At 40.9% G+C, this 19726-nt stretch overlaps 1 protein-coding gene across 1 annotated transcript; it reads left to right on the top strand.

Moving 5' to 3' along the window:
* Window positions 1-4225: 4225 nt before the first annotated feature.
* Window positions 4226-18847, top strand: SMCO2 (single-pass membrane protein with coiled-coil domains 2). Its single transcript, XM_004693125.1, has 9 exons — window positions 4226-4350; window positions 7107-7215; window positions 8862-8998; window positions 9646-9792; window positions 11712-11802; window positions 13349-13405; window positions 15279-15305; window positions 16159-16325; window positions 18649-18847. Exons 1-9 carry the CDS (start codon window positions 4226-4228, stop codon window positions 18845-18847), a joined length of 1059 nt encoding a protein of 352 aa, XP_004693182.1.
* Window positions 18848-19726: the final 879 nt, after the last annotated feature.

The raw sequence follows: 19726 nt of genomic DNA, 5'->3' as shown, positions 1-19726 counted from the left end.
ACTGTGGGAGGTGACAGGTGGTAAAGTCAGGGTTCCTAAGTTGGAAGGGGGTATGTGGGACCCAGGGAAGAAAAATGAAACATTTGAATTTGAGCTTTTAGGTGCTCAGGGTGTTGGTGAGCACTAAATTGTTGCCACGAAACCATGACAACAGCCTGTGTGCATTCATCCCATTCCCTTGACAAACGTTTTTTGAGTACATACTCTGCCCAAACTACTCTTTGGGGGCTGGGGCACAGCAGCCAGTGAGCATGCAAACAGGAGCTCAGGGAGCTCCATGTAGCTGGCACCGGCCCCTGCCCAGCTCCACCTAAACTCCCTCCTCACTCACCTCCTTAATCTTCTCAACAAACCAATTAACCGGCTGTTGCCAAACCCAGTTTTCAGACAAAGAAACTCAACTTTGCCTTCCAATCAAAATGCTGTATAGTAATGCCAGCATTCAGGCACTGACCTCACTCTAAAGTGCCCGCCTATGAGACCGCGCTTTGCCTTGCTGCCTGGTGATCTGGGTAGCCGAAGAGCATGGTGTTGGGATGTGGGGCTGAGGTTGTTGAGAGGGATGTTGAGGTACGGAGGGAAGTGTGAGCGGGCTCTGGTCACATGGAAGTGTGCCGTGGAGGGGTGAGGGACAGCAGAGCTCAAAGGTGAGGAGGTGGAGGCCACAGCAGGTGCCACCCAGGGGTGCTGACCAAGTGCCTCCTGCTCCTCCAATGTGGAAAGGCATAGGAGATGTGCCCTCTACTGGGAAGGGCTTGAATTTTGCTTGTCAAGGAAGTTGAGGGGCAGGTGTGGAGAAAGTTAGGAGACAGATGAACTGAGGGTTGGAACAGGAGAAGGGTTTCATTTCCAGAGAGACAAGGAAGCTGAACATTCACATTAGGAGAGAGGCAGGTGAGCAATGAAAACCCAGAATCTCACAGGAGCGGTTGAAGGTGTTCCAAGCGGAATGTCAGAGGGGTCAAGACCAACTGCAAACTTTCCTGCCGAGGTGCACAGACCCTTTAATGGCCTGCTCTCCTCCTCTTGGGCCGGGGAAGTAGGCTCTGGCTTCACCACAACTTGCCAGGGAAACTTGCCTGGTGCAAAAACCCACTGAATTTGGAGGGTTTTGTGATTACCGAGTCGGGAGCAGCAAGGATATCACCAGGTATGTGTTATCTCACAGTTGTTCCCTCTCATCGTAACCTTGCCAGGAAGTAACTTAGGGTGACAGCAAATCCTGATTGTGGGAATTGTGTTTTAGTAACTGAGATCCCAACGTGTCTAAACACTAGGTGTTTTATGAGGGAGTGCTGTCCTTGAGAAACTTCCACTGAAATGTTAGATTCATCAACTGTCTTTTAACCGATGTTGACCTATGCGTCTCCAAATGTGATTTTCAAGGTTCTGATGAGGTGGAGGGAAGAGGAAAGATTCATCCCATTTGTTCCCAATAGCCCCAGAGGCCAGTGATGTAAACATAGAGGAAGGAAGGGAAAGGGGATAGGGAGGAGAGGGATGTGAGCTTAGGTCTTGACTTTAAACCTTTAATAGGTTAATATGCCTGTGAATCCTGGGGGGACTTAGAACGAACAGATGCTAAGTGAGGGGTGTAGTTCCGTCAAAGAGCCTGCCCATCAGAAAGCCCCAGTGAAGCTGCTGCTGAGCCCTGAGGACAATGCTTTGAGAAGCAAGGACCAACCCAATTAGTTGGAAGTTAGCTCCAAAAGTTAGGTGGTTTTGAAATAAAAAGTTACTAACTAATCCATCCCAACATATCAGGCATAAAAGTGATATATGATAGGATGATGGCAGAACTTGAAGCCAAAATTTGCAGGTTTCAAATTCTGATTCTACCCCTTTCTGGCAACAAAATCATGGATGATATGAGTCTCAACTTCTATTTTTACAATAGAGGAAATAATATCTGCCTGAGTTGGCAGACCAAAGAGGGTGGATGTGAGAGTGAGGAGAAATGACTTAGAGCAAGTGCTTTATAAACTGAAGATACTGCGCATGTGTGAACATCATCATAACTGTTTTTGTTACCATCACCATCACCTCCACCACCATCATCATCATCACTATCACCACTAATACTACCATCACTACCACCATCATCAACATCACCATCAACACTATCATCACCACCATCATCATCACTTTCACCATCATTTTCCTCGTCATCATCATCACTTCTATGATGCTAAAGCAAATTTACTGATAACTCACATTTCTACTAGTTTTACTTTAATAGATAACATTGCTGAGTGTTTGCATATGACACTGTGTCAAGCACTATAAGAGTTACTGTATTTATTCCCACAGCCCTAATAGCATCAGTAGTGCTCAGTAGGAGCCACTGGGACATCAGCTAACACAATAAGGAAATCTTATTTGTTTTTCATGGCTCATGTTTGGACAGGAAAAAGGCACTGAACCAGGCAGTGTCAGTGTCCATTCATCTTTCAGAGCCTGGAATTGTGTTAGCAATGCCTAACATCTTCAGGAAACAGATGAACCTGCCTGCACAGGACTGATGGCATGGGGTGGGTCACAGTGTCCTTCCTGGAAATGCTCAAAGCTTTATTCTTCCTCCTTCCACTCTGAGTCGATAAAATGGACTTACCAGTCCATTACCAGGCCCCACATTTTCCTGTTGCTTCTTTCTCCTTGGGGCCCCCTGGTACTGCATTCGCCACATATCTGCGCACAGGTCAAGGCTAAAGCTCCATGGCCCCAAGTGAGAGACCTGGCCCTGGTGGGATGTATAGTACCAAGATCTGTGAGGCTACCTGTGTCTCTGTCTTCCTTCCCCCTGTTCCTAATCCAACCTTCAACCAGCCTTCCAGGAGAATCACTATTATCATTACCTTCCCTGTTGGTCTTCAACCCCTGCTATGTCTCTGGAATTCTGTCCCTTAGCGTCCTGGGACCAGGACACACTCCATTTCAAGGTATATTTACTATTGTCACTCATCTGGGTAGAAAGAGGGTTTCCTCCTGGGAGGCTGAGTTCCCCCAGTAAGTGGAATGTAGGCTCCATGTGCATCCTGTCTGATAGTTTTGCAGATGAGCTTTCTAGAACCTGACTCACCCCTCTCTGCCTGCTTCCCTCTTTGCTTTCATCTTTATTTTCCCACAACTTTAGCGGCTAGCAATTTCCCTCTCTGCTGCCAGTCCACACCCACCTGTCAGGCTAAGATGAAGAAGAATTCTATTCTGAGCACAACTGGTGGTGGTGTCTACTGGTTGAACCTTTTGATAAGTAGTTGGAGGATATTTCTCTAAAGCTTTAAAAATCTGTATATTGTTAGTTACGAATCTAGGGAAGAAATAGAGATGCACTGAAAACTACTAACAAGGATATTCATGCTTATACATTTGTAACAGTGAAAAATTAGAACAAACCTAACTGTCAAAATTAAGAAAAGAATAAAGCAAATATTGGCCCCTCCCTAGTGGCACAATGGATTAAAGTGCAGCCCGATGAAGCTATCTGCCGTCATTGCAGCCCAAGCTCTATCCCTGGCCAGAGAGGTGACCCATAAGGTGTGGCAGACCTCTCCTGACTTGCCCACTGCTCCACTCAGCAGTGTACTTTGTCGACCTGCCTGTTCTGCTCCCCACTGCCTCTGGTGAATCCTCTCACTGCCCCTGCACCTCTGGCCAGTACCCCAGTTCTATATGCATAAACAAATACGTTTTTAAAACAACAGCAACAACAAAAATAAAACAACTATCAAATGTGTGAGTGGAAAGAAATAAACCAATATATTGAGAGGGGCTTTGTCTGAACACCTCTGAGTTATTTGTAATTATCCCTAGGCTATCAGTGACTTTTATTTTGTTCTTTCTCCTCCTGTATTTTTATGATAGATATGTATATAATTAGGAAGAGGTTATAAAAACTATTCACATGTCCTCTAGCCTGCCTGTTTTGTTTTGCTGAATAATATTCCCATTCAATGACTCAAAATCTACATTTTTCAGGTTCAGCCAGACTTTGTGTAAACAAGAGAAGTCCTGAGGGATAAGTCACACTTAAGACACAGGACTTTGGTATATATTTAAGCAGAGAAAACTAAGAGCTCACTTTGCAGTCCTTTCCCATTGAGGGCCAGTTTGGGAAGAAGGGTGTAAGCCAAAGCCCCTGAAGTCAGCATGTCAGCACAAGGAATGTAGTTGCCCATCCTGCCATGAACCCCTTCTTGTCACCACTGTCCCCTGCAGAGCTGGGGCCATGGCCCTCATGAAGCTACCTGACAAGATGTCTCTGCAGATGAAGACAGTTGGGAAGGAACATCAGTGGCTTGAGGAAAACAGTGACTTTCTTCAGACTGTGGGTGCTGAAAGGAGAACGCAGAAGTAAGTAAGAATGCTGAACTACTCTTCTGGGTCGTGTTGCTGGTGAGATGTGTATGGCAAGATTCCCAAGTCCAAGACTAGGTCGACATCCTTCTCCACAGTTTTTCTAACTGTGATCACATGAATATTTTGGTAGCTTCTAGGACATACTAAAGTGCCTAGTGTGTGATATCTGTGAAATAGGAATGGCCAAGACTCTCGTCTCAATTTATGAAAGTATGTAGATTGTTTTGTGCCTTTAGTATCTTCCCTGTTAAAGGAGAAGCCATGTAAAGTGCTCTTTAGGGTAGAGGGAGCACAAATATCCACACACATGCACACATGCATTTGTTAGTACATGATAAAAAGCCAATTAATAACCATTTTAAAAAGGAATGGATATATTTTTTTAAGATTTATTTATTTATGCATGCAGAACTGGGGTATAGGCCAGAGGTGCAGGGGCAATGAGAGGATTCACCAGAGACAGAGTGTGGGGAGCAGAACAGGCAGATTGACGAAGTACACTGCTGAGGGGAGCAGTGGGCAGGCCAGGAGAGGTCTGCCGTGCCATGTGGGTCACCTCTGGGGCCAGGGATTGAACTCATGCTGAAGTGACTTTAGCTTCATAGTGCTGTGCTTTAACCCACTGTGCCACCAGGGAGGGCTCAGGAATTGATATTTTAAAGTACAGGATTTTCTAAAACCCTTCATATGTCAAAAAACTTACAATATCAAAAGCATTTATAATCTATGAATAATGGAAGTACATATGTACATACATATATGCATACATACATATATATAGAGAGAGAGCAAGCGAGAAAATTTGGCAGTATTTTTTAAAGTAGTCAATATTTATTTAGTCCAGAGATATATACATGGAGAATATTATACATATCACATATCTGGAAGGTATGGAATGACCCCTACTTCAGGGTCAAAGCCCACAGACCGATAACTCGTGCCATTAAATAGCTATTGCAAATTCACTGTGATTTGTTTAGATGTGTGTGTATCTGAGTGTACATGTGTGTACACCTGTGTGTGTGTGTGTGTACATAGGTACGTGTATATTCACTTCAACCAAATAACGGTCCAACAAAGAATGGGCCAAGAAAATTATCATAGAAAAAGAAAATATAACTCAATTTCATACATTTAGACAAAGATGCTCAACTTCACTGATAGAATTTAAAAGTACAGTGAGATGCCAACTTAAAAAAACAATTTGTTAGAATTTTCCTTAACTGTATTTTCCTTCCTCCCCTCTTATTCTTTCCTAGTGTTAACTATACTGAGAAATTTGTTAATCAATACATGTTTTGAATGCTAAAAAAAAAAGATAAAAGTTTTAATAATCCATTCATTACAAATGGAGAGGGAAAACAAACACTCTCATTTTTGCTAGAATTATAGATGAATTCAACCTCTTTCAAGCATAATTTGGTCAATTCTATCAAAATTAAAAAAAATAAGTATATTGATTACATCATTCTTCAATTTTGTACAATGTCTGATTTTCCTGTGAATTTCCCACCACCAACTCACTCAGTCACCACCACCACAGACCCCGTGCCCTCCCCACTCCTATCCTGGTCTCCCTCCTCCCCTACAGAATGTCTCTGATCTATTGTTGCCTGAAGATTTCAATTTTTACTTTATTACAGTTACTTCTTTTCCCCCCTGCTATTCTATCAAAATTTAAAATACATGCCTCTTGACCTAGCAATTCCACCTTAAGGCTGCCCAACAGATACACATAATCACAATGATAAGAGGATATTCACACAGCACTGTTTGTGACAGTGACTATTAGAAGCAATCTACATATTCATAAATGAAGAACTGATGAGCAGATTATTATATATTTCCATGGTTCATAATACTATCAAGCCATTTCTTAAAAACAGAGCAGCTCTTTATGCACTCTACTGAGATGGAAAAAAAAATGTACAAAATGATGTAAAAGGGAAATGCATGGTATTATGGTGATGGCACACAGGTGACTTGGTGATGGGAAACCCGCAGGGATTACAATTGAGATGGGGAAAAAAATGTACAAAATGATGTAAAAATAAACTTTTGTAATAAAAAAAATGATGTAAAAATAAACTTATAAAATAAAAAAAAAATGCACTCCAAGACATAACATTAAAAAGAGACATATGTACAAAATAGCATTGTGCAATAGTCTCATTTATATTTTAAAAGGCATCTATATTAAAAAAACATAACTGCTTAGTTATGCATAGAATTTCTAGAAGAAGGAAGAAGTAAACATTGAGTAGAAAGATGTGGGCTAGAGATCACAATGTCATGGTAGATTTAGTCCTTTCTCCATAGTCCTTCCTGCCTTAGGACTTGTGGTAATTCTACTTTTTAAAAAACAAGGATATTTATTGTTTGCTTATCTTACATACATGCACAGCTACAATGACTATGGAATTTGGATTCTGGCTGTTCAATCATGTGTTAATCCTGTCAGTGTATATTTGTCCACCCTCTGAATCCTTGTTTGTCTCACACTCCATAGAGGACACTATTTCCATGGAAATTAATACCGCGTGTGCCTTGGCACCAGGAATCACTCCAGGCTGCTCCCTCCTAAAAATGTCCAGGGCACACACGGGGATTACAACCAAGATGAAAAAAATGCACAAAATGATGTAAAAATAAACAATTATGTTAAAAAAAAATGTCCAGGGCACATAAACCATAGGACTCAGGCATCATGACCACAACTGTTTTGATTGTGTGACTTGCTGTTTACTAAGGAAAATCACCAACATGGGTCACATTTTGGAAAGATCAGATGATGAGGAAGCCATTGTCTCTGGAAACCCTCAGGTGAAACTCCTTCATGACGTGGAAACTGAGGAACCGGTAAGGGAGAAACCTATACTTCTCAGTGGGTGATGAGAGCAGCCTCCCAGAGCGAATCTCAAGCATGAGAACATGTATCAGGACTTCCTCGTAATAAGAGCAGGGAGGGCAGGTTGAAACCAGAGCCACGGCTATCTCAGGCCTTGCTGTGCAAGAAAAGGAAAAGGAAGAGTGCTCTTTCTGTTCCCTTTGTCCTTGGGATTTGTAAGGTAAATGACATCTTCTACCTTAGAGCAAATTACATATGTAAAATTTCCTAGGAGAATACATGATGCTTCATTCCTATTTACTTTGATCAAATCATCTCTGAAAAGATCTTCTACATGACCAGAATACTGTTACTACATTAGGAGCACCAGTCCCACAGCACAATCTCATATATCCTCCCTTCTCTCAATTTCTAAATATCTCATTCACCACAAACCTGGGACAGTCATACTTTTCTTTTCTTTGATTGATTAACTGTTGATTTTTGTTGAGGTGTTGGTTTACAGCACCAGCTATGGTTTGCACCTGCTCAGATGCACATCACAGCACACCCCTACCGCCAGAACACCCAACTCCATGAGTCCACGGGCTCCTCCCCACTTTGCTGCACCCCATCCCTCCCCCTTCCAGTAGTCTCAATTCTGCAGTCAGACTTCTAGGCTTTGTTTAGTTGAGGTTTTTAAGTTCCTTTGTGTTATCCCACTATACTCCACCTATGAATGAAATAATCTGGTATTTGTCTTTCTCCCTGTAGTTTTTTGATTGAGTTACATTCTCCAAGGACAGGTTTAGTAACAACAGGAGAAAGGAAAGGAGAGAGGCATCAGCCTAGGCACCGCTGGACAGGAGAGCTGCCACTGTTGCTTTGCGAGGGGAAAAGTTTGGGAAACAAAACACCTGAATAGTCACAGGCAGGCAGGACAGCTGCTCCTCTGGCTTATTTCACTTGCATCAGCCCTTCTGGCTCTATCCACGTTGTCACAAATGCAGCCATATTTTTCTTAACTACTACCCAAGCAAGCAAGATCTATGCAGTGCATTGGTTATTCTATCTCTCTTTCTCTCTCTCTCTCTCTTTTTTTTTAAAGATTTATTTATTTATGCATACAGAACCGAGGTACAGGCCAGAGGTGCAGGGGCTGTGGGAAGATGCACCAGAGACAGAGTGGGGAACAGAACAGGCAGATTGAGAAGTACACTGCTGAGGGGAGCAGCGGGCATGTCAGGAGAGGTCTGCCACGCCATGTGGGTCACCTCTGGGGCAGGGATTGAACTCATGCTGAAGTGGTTTTAGCTTCTTAGTGCTGTGCTTTAACCCCCTGAGCCACCAGGGAGGGCCCTGGTTATTCTATCTCTTTATACTCTCTTAATACAGAACAGTTCCACCTCCTTTTATTTTTTTTTTCCATGACACTGATTTTTTGACAGAGCAGAAAGGAGAGAGAGCTGCAGCCCATGGTCAGTTGGGGCTCCAGCTGCTCTCAGCCCTGACAGCACTCTGTAGGAAGACAGATTTCCACGGGCCCCGCAAAGCCTTCCTCCCTAAAAGGAGCAGAAGGGCATCTGCTTATCTTACCAGTGTGTAAGAAGGCTCCAGCTTGACATGGACCCCTTGGGAAAACTCTTCCCTCTGGTCTATGTTTTCATTCTCCTCTCAGGATATGTTGGAGCAGGAGGCTGAGCATGACCAGGACACGCTGAGAGAACAGAAAGAGCGAGAAACATGTCACCTTCAATCTGAGGATCCTCAAGGGTTTGCTTCTTTGCAATTTTCTGAAGAGAACATCCCTAAAAGGTCAGCCTTATTACATGCAAAGGGGGGTATCATTAATGTCTTGTGCAAGGGAAAGTAAAATTTAGCAGAGGAGTTAAGAGAAGCTTATAAGATTTAAAATTCATCATGTCTCTAGCCATAAGTCACTTGTGTGCACAAAGAATTCCCTGCATGTCCCAGCAAGAATGCAGAGTGAGGACATTTCTGGGGAAAGAAGCAGAGAATGAGGATTCTCTTCACAAACCTTTCTTTGCAGCCTAAATTAATACGTATCTTTTCACTCTCAGATTATTTTCTTGATCTGAAAATTATAAGCCCTTGGGGGCCTTTACCTTCTTATAAAGTTCTCCTCTCCCACCAAGAAGCAATCACTATCCTAATAAATGGTGAACATTTATTCCATGCTGGGAAATAAAAAGTATAATAATGTATTATTTCACTAACTATAAAGTGTGCTTTATTTTCTCAACCTGTGGAAAGATCTGGTAAAGTAGATATCAAATAAATGCCCGGAATTTTTTTCTTGAAGCCTAGGAGTCTGCCTGGCTCATTTTAGTGACAGAAAATAAACAAGCAGGCCACTTGCCATGCAAAGGTGGAGAGCTTCAGGTTAGGCGAGATGTTTTCTACTTTCTACCTTAAAACTGATGACGCTAATTGTTCAACAGGGGTCAGAACATGTTCTTGCAGCTAAATCACTGGAATGTACACATGGGAAAGCAAGCAAAAGACCTTGGGGCTGATCACAGAGGCTGGCTGGAGAAAATTAACAGTACTATACAAAATATAAGCCTAACCGAAAACACAGTGAAGAGGTAACTGGAGGGTGGGTGCATCAGATGGTAGCAACAAGTTCATAGCTCCAGAAACTCCACAACTCTGTAACAAAATCTCAGGGATATCAGGGCCTCAGCACTCTCTGCTCTCTCAAGAAGGATTCCTCAGAAGTTCTCTTTTTGAAATGACATACATTATTCAAGGGAGGGCTTCTGGTCCCTGGTGACCCTAGAGCTTTGTCCAATATTATCACCAGGGTGCCTTGAAAACAAATAGGAAAGTATATATGGAATGTTTCCCTGAGTTGAAGTGGAAAGTTTCAAGGTGAAATAGAAATGACAATGTTAATTGATATTTTTGTAGTCACTGGGCTCTGGGCTCAGAGGCAACAAGTGTCACCCTTGACATTTCTTGGATAAGTGACTCATGCTTTTTTAAGGCTTGACTCACTCTTCAGTAAAATAGAACTAATGCCGGGGCCCACCATTGGGTTGTTGTGGGTATGAAATAAAATTTTATATGTGAAGAATTTAATGTATCACTGTTGTATGACAAAAAATAAATGCAAGATGTTTTTATACATCATTTCTTCTGGTCTTCTGAGCTTTCCTACTGAATTCCAAACTCTTCTAGATACCATCTGTATCCACTTTTACTTAAGCACCTTTGTGTTCAGTTCATCACCAGACCCCTCAGGGCCACATGCTATCCAGTGGGCTTCTCTTTATCCAAAATGGCCTTTTTCTTCTTCCAAAGCATTAATAGTATTTATCTTCAAATACTGTGACTATGAATTCAAACCCTCATTTTAATGGAAATTGGAAATTTTCTTTCCATTAAAACTATCAAGGTATAGTTTATACAGAGTAAAATTTTTTTTTTTATTATAAAGATCTGTGTGTTTTTGAAAACTCAGCTACCTACAGCTGTGTAGACACCACAGAGAAGAGACACAAATGCTTTCATCCCTTCCCAAGTAGCTAATCACTCTCCCCAGCCAAGCTGCCAGTGGCCACGATCTAGTCTCTCAACAGTTTGCTATACCAGAAGATAGCAGGAAACGGTTCATGCCTTTGGGGGTAATTTCTTTTACTTGGTAAAAGAAAAAAAAACCACGATGCATTCGTGTTTTTGCCCACGCTGGACTCTGCACAAGCCAAATGAAGTCATTATTAACTTTTTCTGCCATGTGCTCCTGGCAATTCTGTGAAACTCATGGACATTTCCCATGTGTTTTCAGATGTAATAAAACCATATTTTAAAACTACATGTCTTTACAATTGCTAACACTGTGAAGTTTTTAACACCTGGCTAAATTGTGTGTAGTGAGAGCTCATCATGGTTTGAGCTTTCATTTCTCTGATGACAATGGCGCTGAACATTTGCAGGTTTGCCATCCAGGTATCTCGCAGCGAAAGCCTATCTATACATGTCGTTTGCTTGTTTTCTAACTGGGTAGTTTGTTTTTGAGAAGTGTTTATATATTTTCTAGCTATAAGGCCTTGACCAAATATGTGATAAGCAAATCTAAACAGGGCCATTGGCCAAACAAAAGTTTTAAATTTTGATGAGTTCCAATTCATCCATTTCCTTCTTATAGAATGTACTGTTAGTGCCAACCCTAAGAATTGTTTGCTGAGTCTTACGTTCTAAAGATTTTTCAAGGTTTAAACTTTTTTTTTAATGTAAAAAAATTTACCTAAGCTTCTATTTTAATAATTTCAATCTCCTGTTCTTGTATCCACTTAGTCCTTTTATCTCTTTACTATCATCTAGGTTATTCAGAGTGTTACTTTCTTGGATTGCATTTGTAGCTTCACATCCCAATACAATCACTACCCAGCTACCTTCTTACATGAGAATAGGATTTCATTCTTGAAAGATCAAAATAGATTGTCCCCTGGGTGATTTTATTCTTAATCCACAGGTCTGAGTCCATGTCTTCGTCTGTTTGCAGCTTGTTAAAGGAGGTGATGTCGCTGGAAGGGCAAATTGAAAAGTTAGAGTCACACGGGGACCTTGACCTTGACCAGTGGACAAACATCGAGGTAAGCAAGGACTTGGACAATCTGGGGGGTTGTGGAAACCCTGCCAACTCTTCTCACCTTCCTGCTGTTTGCTAGGTCAGATATAACAGAATTAACACCCACCTTCTGTCACTAGGAACAATTTCCCTGAGGGCCATTGACCTGTGTTTTGTGATGATACCAAAAGTTTAGACTATTCTATTCTACCTAAACATTCAGTCAAGATAATCTGATTAGTTTATATCTTGATGCCTTGGAAAGGAATGAATCTCTGTTCTTAATCTTTGCTCTCCAGCACCTAAGAAGACATGGGATAAACGTCTTGGAGAAAGAGAGAGATTTGCACTTTCTTTGAGCCTTCCCAAGGAGGAGTTGTTTTGGATTGCACAGTCTCCAAAGTTTTCCTGTTGCTCTATTTCCTTATATTCCTTAGAGACACTCTTCAGAGAAAAGTTTAATTTCCCCCTTTAAAAAGAGACTGTAGGAAGGGAAAGGCAGTGATTTACATTGGCTATGAAGCAGACTTAAGACTGGCAGTTATTCTGTTCTACTAGAACTTCAGGACTTTGAAGTAAAGACTCTAAAATAGTGACAAGTCTGTGTCTTACTACCTTTTTTATTGGAATCACTAACCTATGCTCCATAGGTCTGAAGGTTAATGGGAAAGGCTGTGTTAGAACAAAAACAGTGATACACATGATAGCACATTTTACATATCATTCACTGCAGAAACAAAAGCTGTAGGAATGTTGTGGGTTTATTCTGACAAAGAGGAAACTAAAGATCATGAAGAAGAAAGAGAGAAAAGCAAATCAAGTCAGGGAGAACTAAAGGAGAAATGAGTTAATTAAATTAAAATAATAAATTAAAATTAATTAAAATGGAGTGACTCAGAAAGGTCTGAAGAGAAAGATTGGTAGAATTATTTCTAAAGCATCCTCCACACCCTCCCCCCCAAACACACACACACACACACACACACACACAAAAGAAACAAATTTAAAAGTCCTGTCAGTGACAGAAAAGACCTGAAGGGGCCCTTGGGGACTGCCTGATACTGAGCCACCCAGTGGCAGAGCTTTCTGAAATCTCCACCTGCACTTCTAGACTTGCTCAGTATCAGAAACACAATTCTCTTTGATAAGTACTGTGTAATTTATCTTATGAATAAATTAGGGAACCTAATAAAATGGGATGATCACATCACAACTCCTTTATAAACAATGAACATACCACATAGCGGCTGGATAAAAGAACGGTGTAGACGGGACATTCTTCACAGGCTGTTCAGGGCAAACACTCTTACTGCCCGTGTCCAAACAGCACAATGGCCTTAGACATAGGATGTCCAATAATATTTTACTGACTTGATTTAATGTTGATTTTGGAGCTCAGCATCCAGAACAGTTGGGGGGGGGTAAGGGAGGGCGGGGAGTATAGGGACAGCTTCTTTTAAATCTGAGATTTTTTTGATGATGGGTAAACTTTCTCCTAAAAATGATCATCTTTAGTTTCTCCAATTCCATACATCATTCACTACAACTTGTATTTTCTTCTTATTTTAAAGGAGAAGATTGTGGATATTAAAAAGCAATTAGGAGGAATGGATAGTAAATCTGTCCAGGTAAGGATAAAATAGCTTTATAGGCACAAAGAAAACCACCTCTTCAAGGAAATCTCAGACTTGGAATCAACAATTCACTAAAAAATAGACTTGAATTTTAGACACGGAAGGGAGCTTACTGTCATTTAGTCTATATCCTCATTTTCAAAAGACTCAGAAAGATGAAATAGGGGGCCCGCCCCGGTGGCGCAATGGGTTAGGTCGCAGCACTGGAAGCTGGCCGCAGCTGCTTCAGGGCTAGCTCAATCCCGCCCAAGAAGTGATCCACATGGCGCGGCAGACCTCTCCTAACACGCCTGCTGCTCCCCTCAGCAGTGTACTCCGTCGATCTGCCTGCTCTGCTCCTCACTTTGTCCCTGTTGAATCCTCTCACTGCACCTGCACCTCTGGCCTATACCCCACCTTTGTCTGCATAAAAATAAATCTTTTTTTTTTTTAAAGAAAGATAAAGTAAACTTCAAGATGAAAAGAATCACTCTTGCTCACTGGACTTTGGTGGAGGCTTATGGGGGGGTTGGTGGTGAGTGTGACATGATAAGATCCATTTGTAGAATTATGAACCTGTGCTTCTAACACACATACAGTGCTGTAAACCATTGACTCAAAACACACATTCATTAAAAAAAAATTTAAAATGGAAGAGCCAGTTTTGCTTTTGCTCCCCCATTAAATTTTTTTAAATGCATATGTATTTTTTTCTTTGAACAAAAGTAATTTAATCATTGCAATTTTAGAGAATTATTTCATACTTTAAAATAAAGAAGAAATCCACCCCCTCATAGATAAGCATAGTGGACAATTTCTTATGCTTCCATTCTTCCGACATTTGCTATATATGTATTTACGTATTATTATTTCTGACTTAATGAGATTATATTATACTGACTGTTTAACAACTTACTTTTTTCACCAATTATGTTTTCCTTAGCAACGTATGATACCAGGAGATGTCATTTTGCCTTTCCCTTTTTAATGCTTATATGATGAGGGATCTAATTTTCATGTAATTTCAGATACATGAATTCATTTTGTTGGATAGTTGAGAATTTATAATCAACATTTGTCATTACAAAGTATGCCTCAGGAATCTCTATCTTTGCTTGCCTTTACAACTGCTTCTTTAAGAATCAGTTTCTAGATAGGGCATATCGACAATGCATCTTCCTTAAATTTCCAAAAGGGGTCCTTTCTGCAGTAGCTCTGATTTTCAGGGTATCCAGCAAGTCCATTATGGGATAATTAATTAACAAACTTTCAAAGCATTATTTATTCCTGACATATGTGCAACTGGCATTCATGTCTTAAGAGGGGATGGTTTGCTTTCAGCCTGTGTCTTGATCTTACTGATAGAAAGCAGGCAAACCATCTGTTCTCTCTGCCTAGGGACCTCAGGGAGGGCTGGGATGTAAAGAGAAGTCAGACTCTTTGTGGGCAGCTCTTTTGTTAAGAGATAGCCCTGGAGATTCTGACTAATAGAATGAGGACTTCTATTTATAGACTCCCAATTTTAAGAGAGTTAACAAACATAAAATTTCCCCCCCTCATAAACATACTATATTTCTCCCACTAGTTTTTAAGCAGCGAGGAAAGGGTCCTGAATAGAGAGAAATTATTGTTTATAATGATCTGTTATTTTGTGAATTTCTGCTTCTAATATATTGAAAATAATCTAATCTTTGAGCTATTCCTCCTGCAATATCTCATAATTGCATTATGAAGTTACCCTAACTGGAAGAATTTTGCTGAGTGAAAGTCAGTTTCCATGGAGCCATTGTGCAACAAACGATGTCAAAATGAATAAGGTTTTGTTGTATAAACCTGACAATTACTGTTTTATTTTACCCAAAATTGTGGGTTTTTTTTTTTTTTTCAGGAAGAGAAACTCATCACAAGAATAGAGGTAAGATTTCCAGTTACACACATTCAGATAATGGTAAAATTTTAAAAAGACAAATTTAAATCATGATTTAGTTCTTTCCCTAGAGGTTGGTGTATTGCTAGCCTTGCCTGCTGCTTTGGACCAAAGCCACTTCTTATCCTTATGCCTTATGTCCCCCAGTAGTGCCTCTACCTCTCTCCTCTCTGTCTGGAGCTTGTCCTCTGTGTCTCCACAGAACACATATTTCAAGGCTCAGCTCAGATATCACCTCTCTTCTAGACCTCACCTAGTCTCCCCTTGAAGAAAAATGATGCAATCTCTGATCTCCCAGAAGATCATATACACTGAGGCAAATGAGAAAGTGCAGATGAAACAATGATTGAATCAACCAACTTGTCACCTGTGAAGAGGCGTCCAACCCTCCCACTTGTAGGCCTCAGCCAATCTGTCTCCCTCCTTAGCATGTATCTTAAGCGACAGCATAGAATGTCTACATGTTTAACTGCTTATTACCTATCCCCCAGCTCCTTGAACACATATTTAACTCCTGGCCTATTGTGTTAACACTATCTGAACTTAGTACCTGGTAGGAGTCTCTCAGTAGATGTCTCCTATAGATGAGCAAATGGAATGAATGAATTCAGTACAAGAATAATCACCATCCTACATAAACAGTGTTTAATTCTCTACCTTAATCTGTGGCTGTGTCTTTGTGTTAGGTGAGTATGTACCTGCCAATGACCACACAGGACTCACATGTGAGTTGCACTGTGGGTGTCCCAGAGGAAAAAACTCTCTGCATCAGCTACAAGAAGACTGGCAAACACCCTGAGCCATTTTCAAAAGTGATAGTTGATTGCTTTTTTCCCCCCAGGACTTTTGCAAGGATATGACTCAGAAGAAAACAAAGTTGGGGGTGTACCCAACGCAGGAAGGCAAAACAGACACTCTGAATCCTGAAGAAATGGGTATGGAAAAAATGGAGGCTCTGCTTCCTCAGTCTCCACCCCAGTTAGTGCAGAGCTCTCCTCCCCCAATCTGGTAAGTCAGAGAAAGAGGCCCTGGGGGCTCAACAAAGGCCCCAAAGTTCATGGAGTAGAGTAAGATTGAAATTTTCCAAGGGTTGATTAACATTTTGTGGTGTCTTATCTTCTTTTATAAGTTACCTATGCATATGCTTGAAAGGCCTTCTAGTTTATTAGGGTCATATGGATTTACTTACTGTTTTAGATATAGATTGATGCCATTAGAAATACAGATCTGGGTATTTCTTAGTGTTTTAGATAACACCATGTTCACATGGAGGATGACACAGCCACCTCCACCAAGCAGCATGCCTGCAAAACAGATTTGAAAACCAGAGTTTGCTGGACAGGCTACCTCTCCCGTGGACATTTGGACACATGTATACTGACAAATCCTAACTTGTAGATGCAGCACCTACATCTATGCCCTAAACAGAACCCTCCTCTAAGAAAACTTATTTGATTCTTTACCCCCAGTCAGCTCTCTCTGTGTCCAAATAATCATACCACGAGACGCATAGTGTATTACTACAATTAAGTTGTTTCAAGTCAGTCCCCTCCTACTACTTCATGGGCTGCTTGAAAGTAGGAATCGTAATCAATTTATGACATGATGTACAAAAGATGTTCATAATACTCAAAAACATTAAATTAATAAGTGAAGATGATGCCAGTGAAAAGGATGGAATAAAGAACCCGAAAAATCATGAGAGCAGGGAAGAAAACCATGATTACAGTCAATTTTTTCAGAACACTATCTGTCTGAACATACACCTCAAATTCCCCTGATTTGTGCCACCCTTGCCCATCCATCCCTGACTGAAAACACTAATGTGAGTTCAGGGTCAGCACCCACCAACTTTATTTCTGACCAACTCAGAGGTTCCCACCATGATCTCTTTGAAGTCAATTAATTTTCTAGAACAACTTGCAACATTTATACTTAGTTTATAGATTGTTGGCTTGCTATAGAGGGTTATAACTCAGGAATAGCCAGGTGGGAGAGATATGGGAGGGGATTGGAGAAAGACCTCAGGGCTCCATGCCTTCTCCAGGTACAACATTCACCCTGAATCTCCAGGCTTGGAAACTCTCCACCCCCAGCCCCCTCCTTTTTTTGTCTTTTAATGGAGGTTTCATAATTGCTTAGGCATAATTGGTAATGGATCCAAACTCTAGGCCTTTTCCCAGCCCTTGTGGGTGAGACTGAAATCCCTGTAATCACCTGATGGGTCCCCTGGAAACCAATCCCCAGACTTCCTTGCTTCCAAAAGTCACCTTTTCGAGAAAACAAGAAATCTTTGTCCACTCTTAATACTTAGAGAATTCTAAGGGTTTTGGGAGCTCTTTGCCAGAAAGAAGACAAAGGCCAAATATGTATTTCTTATAAATCATGGAAATACATCCATAGCCGACTTACTATACTATAGAATTTCTGTTCTGAAATGTATTAAAGGGATAATTAATTCCAGGTAATTGGATTATCTGTGACATTGCTTCCCTCCTGTGTGTTCTTCTGGATTTTCCAGATCTTCTACCCTCATTATAGAGTACATTTTTTTTTTAATTTATTTATTTATTCGTACAGAACTGGGATACAGGCCAGAGATGCGGAGGGTGAGAGGATTCACCAGAGACAGAGGGGAAGCAGAACAGGCAGATCCGACGAAGTACACTGCTGAGGGGAGCAGGGGGCGGGGCAGGAGAGGTCTGCCTCACCATGTGGTCACCTCCAGGGCAGGCGGGGTTCGAACTCATACGGAAGTGGCTTTAGTTTCTCAGTGCAGTGCTTTAACCCGCTGCGCCACCTGGGAGGGCCTATAGAGTACATTTTTAAGTAGACAATAATGCAAGATTTAAAAGCAAATCAATAAAATACACCAGAGTAACAGCCCAGTAGAAGTCATCAACAAATTTGAAAAAGGTCATTTTATTTTATATGACAACTTTGATGCCAGAGCAAATCTGTGATAGAGATTGCATTTGTCATATTGCATCATATGTCCCAAGGAAAATCTGTATGTGCTTTTAATTTCACCCCAAATAGGCATCAGAAACTTCACAGGTTAGGTAAAGATGGCAATAGTCAACTTGAGTGGGAGAAGAGCATCTGGAAAGAAAGAGCCCCATCCTATCCAGGGTTCCACTGTTTCATGGATGTTGTGCCTTGGAATTCCAGAGGCTGACCTGGTTTAGGTGCTCACATACTCCAAGCAAGTCTTCTTTTTGCAGTTGTCAACAGAGATGAAAAGAAATTCATTTCTTTGTGAATGGAGGGACCATGAATTAAAGGCAGTTTTCTTCAGACTGTTCTTAACACATGTTTTCTTTCCTCCTAGGAAACGTGCACTGAGGATTTTCATCATGTTTTATGTCCTCACCTTCACTGTCCTGTCATTTTACTTACTATTTTTTGATGCTACATTTATCTTTGAAAGTTTGCTCCCCACCATTCTTGGGAGAGGCAGAATGTGGGAACTACGGGAGTTCATCACGCCTTTCTTGAACTTGGAAGTGGAAGACTTGTTACCCTCCTAAAGATATAGATGTTGCCATTACTCTACTGACTTCCTCCCCCAATGAAATTCTGTTTGTTCTTGATTATGGTGGTTGACTCTTTAAAAAAAAACAAAAACTATAGGATGTTTTGCAAAGACATTGTAGTATAGTAGAAAATGGGTGATCACAGACAAAAAAAAAAAAGAAAAGAAAGAAAATGGTTTATATGTACCTATGACTCACAGTGACTTCTGACTCATTTAAAACAGCATTTCAAAATATTTGCTTCAAACCACTTAGCTCCCTCCTCCCCCAACCCTGAGTATGTTGAGACTATTGCACTTCCTTGGTTACTTTCCTCCATTGTGACCTCTGATGTTTCAGGAAAGCACAGGATTCCATTCTGCTTCCAATCTTAATTTAAGTGGCTTTGGGCCATGTTTAGGGTGTAAGGGATATTTTGGTTTTCTTCCTAACATCCATTTGTTTGGCAACAACACCCCAATTCTTTTTTGTAAGAACCATCTTTCCTCTATGGGCATAACTGTTGCTGCTCTTTCAGCCACTCTTCTATCTTCCCATGAACAAGTATTCAAAATATGTTCAATCATAGACTCTCTAAAAATGAGAATTTTGAGAAAAATTGTACATAGAATGGAAATGCACTAGTTCAGATTAATTTTTGCTTTAGTTAGAATTGGTTCTAATGCCTTAAATCAAAGGAAATCTAAATGACATAGTAGGTCTATTTGCTTCCCAACCTTTACTGATAATGAGGAAATAGCAAATTTTATTTGTAACATGAAAAATAGTTGTAATTGAATGATGTGAAATTATTAGAGCCGTAGAGAATAAATTGGAGTAGGGGGCAGAGGGAGTTGAGAGATATGTTAAAAAGCCATTGAGTGGATTAGGTGG

This window comes from Condylura cristata, unplaced genomic scaffold, assembly GCF_000260355.1.
Source record: "Condylura cristata isolate star-nosed mole 26May11 unplaced genomic scaffold, ConCri1.0 scaffold00036, whole genome shotgun sequence".
Classification (NCBI taxonomy): Eukaryota; Metazoa; Chordata; class Mammalia; order Eulipotyphla; family Talpidae; genus Condylura; species Condylura cristata.
Note: the sequence above shows the minus strand (reverse complement) of the source record. Positions and strands in the feature narration are given on the sequence as shown.

Coding starts and splice junctions, on each gene's coding strand:
- SMCO2 (XM_004693125.1), top strand. CDS start 4,226: ATGGCCCTCATGAAGCTACCTGACAAGATGTCTCTGCAGATGAAGACA. Junction 7,216..8,861: donor ACGTGGAAACTGAGGAACCG/GTAAGGGAGAAA, acceptor TTCTCCTCTCAG/GATATGTTGGAGCAGGAGGC. Junction 15,306..16,158: donor AACTCATCACAAGAATAGAG/GTAAGATTTCCA, acceptor TTTTCCCCCCAG/GACTTTTGCAAGGATATGAC.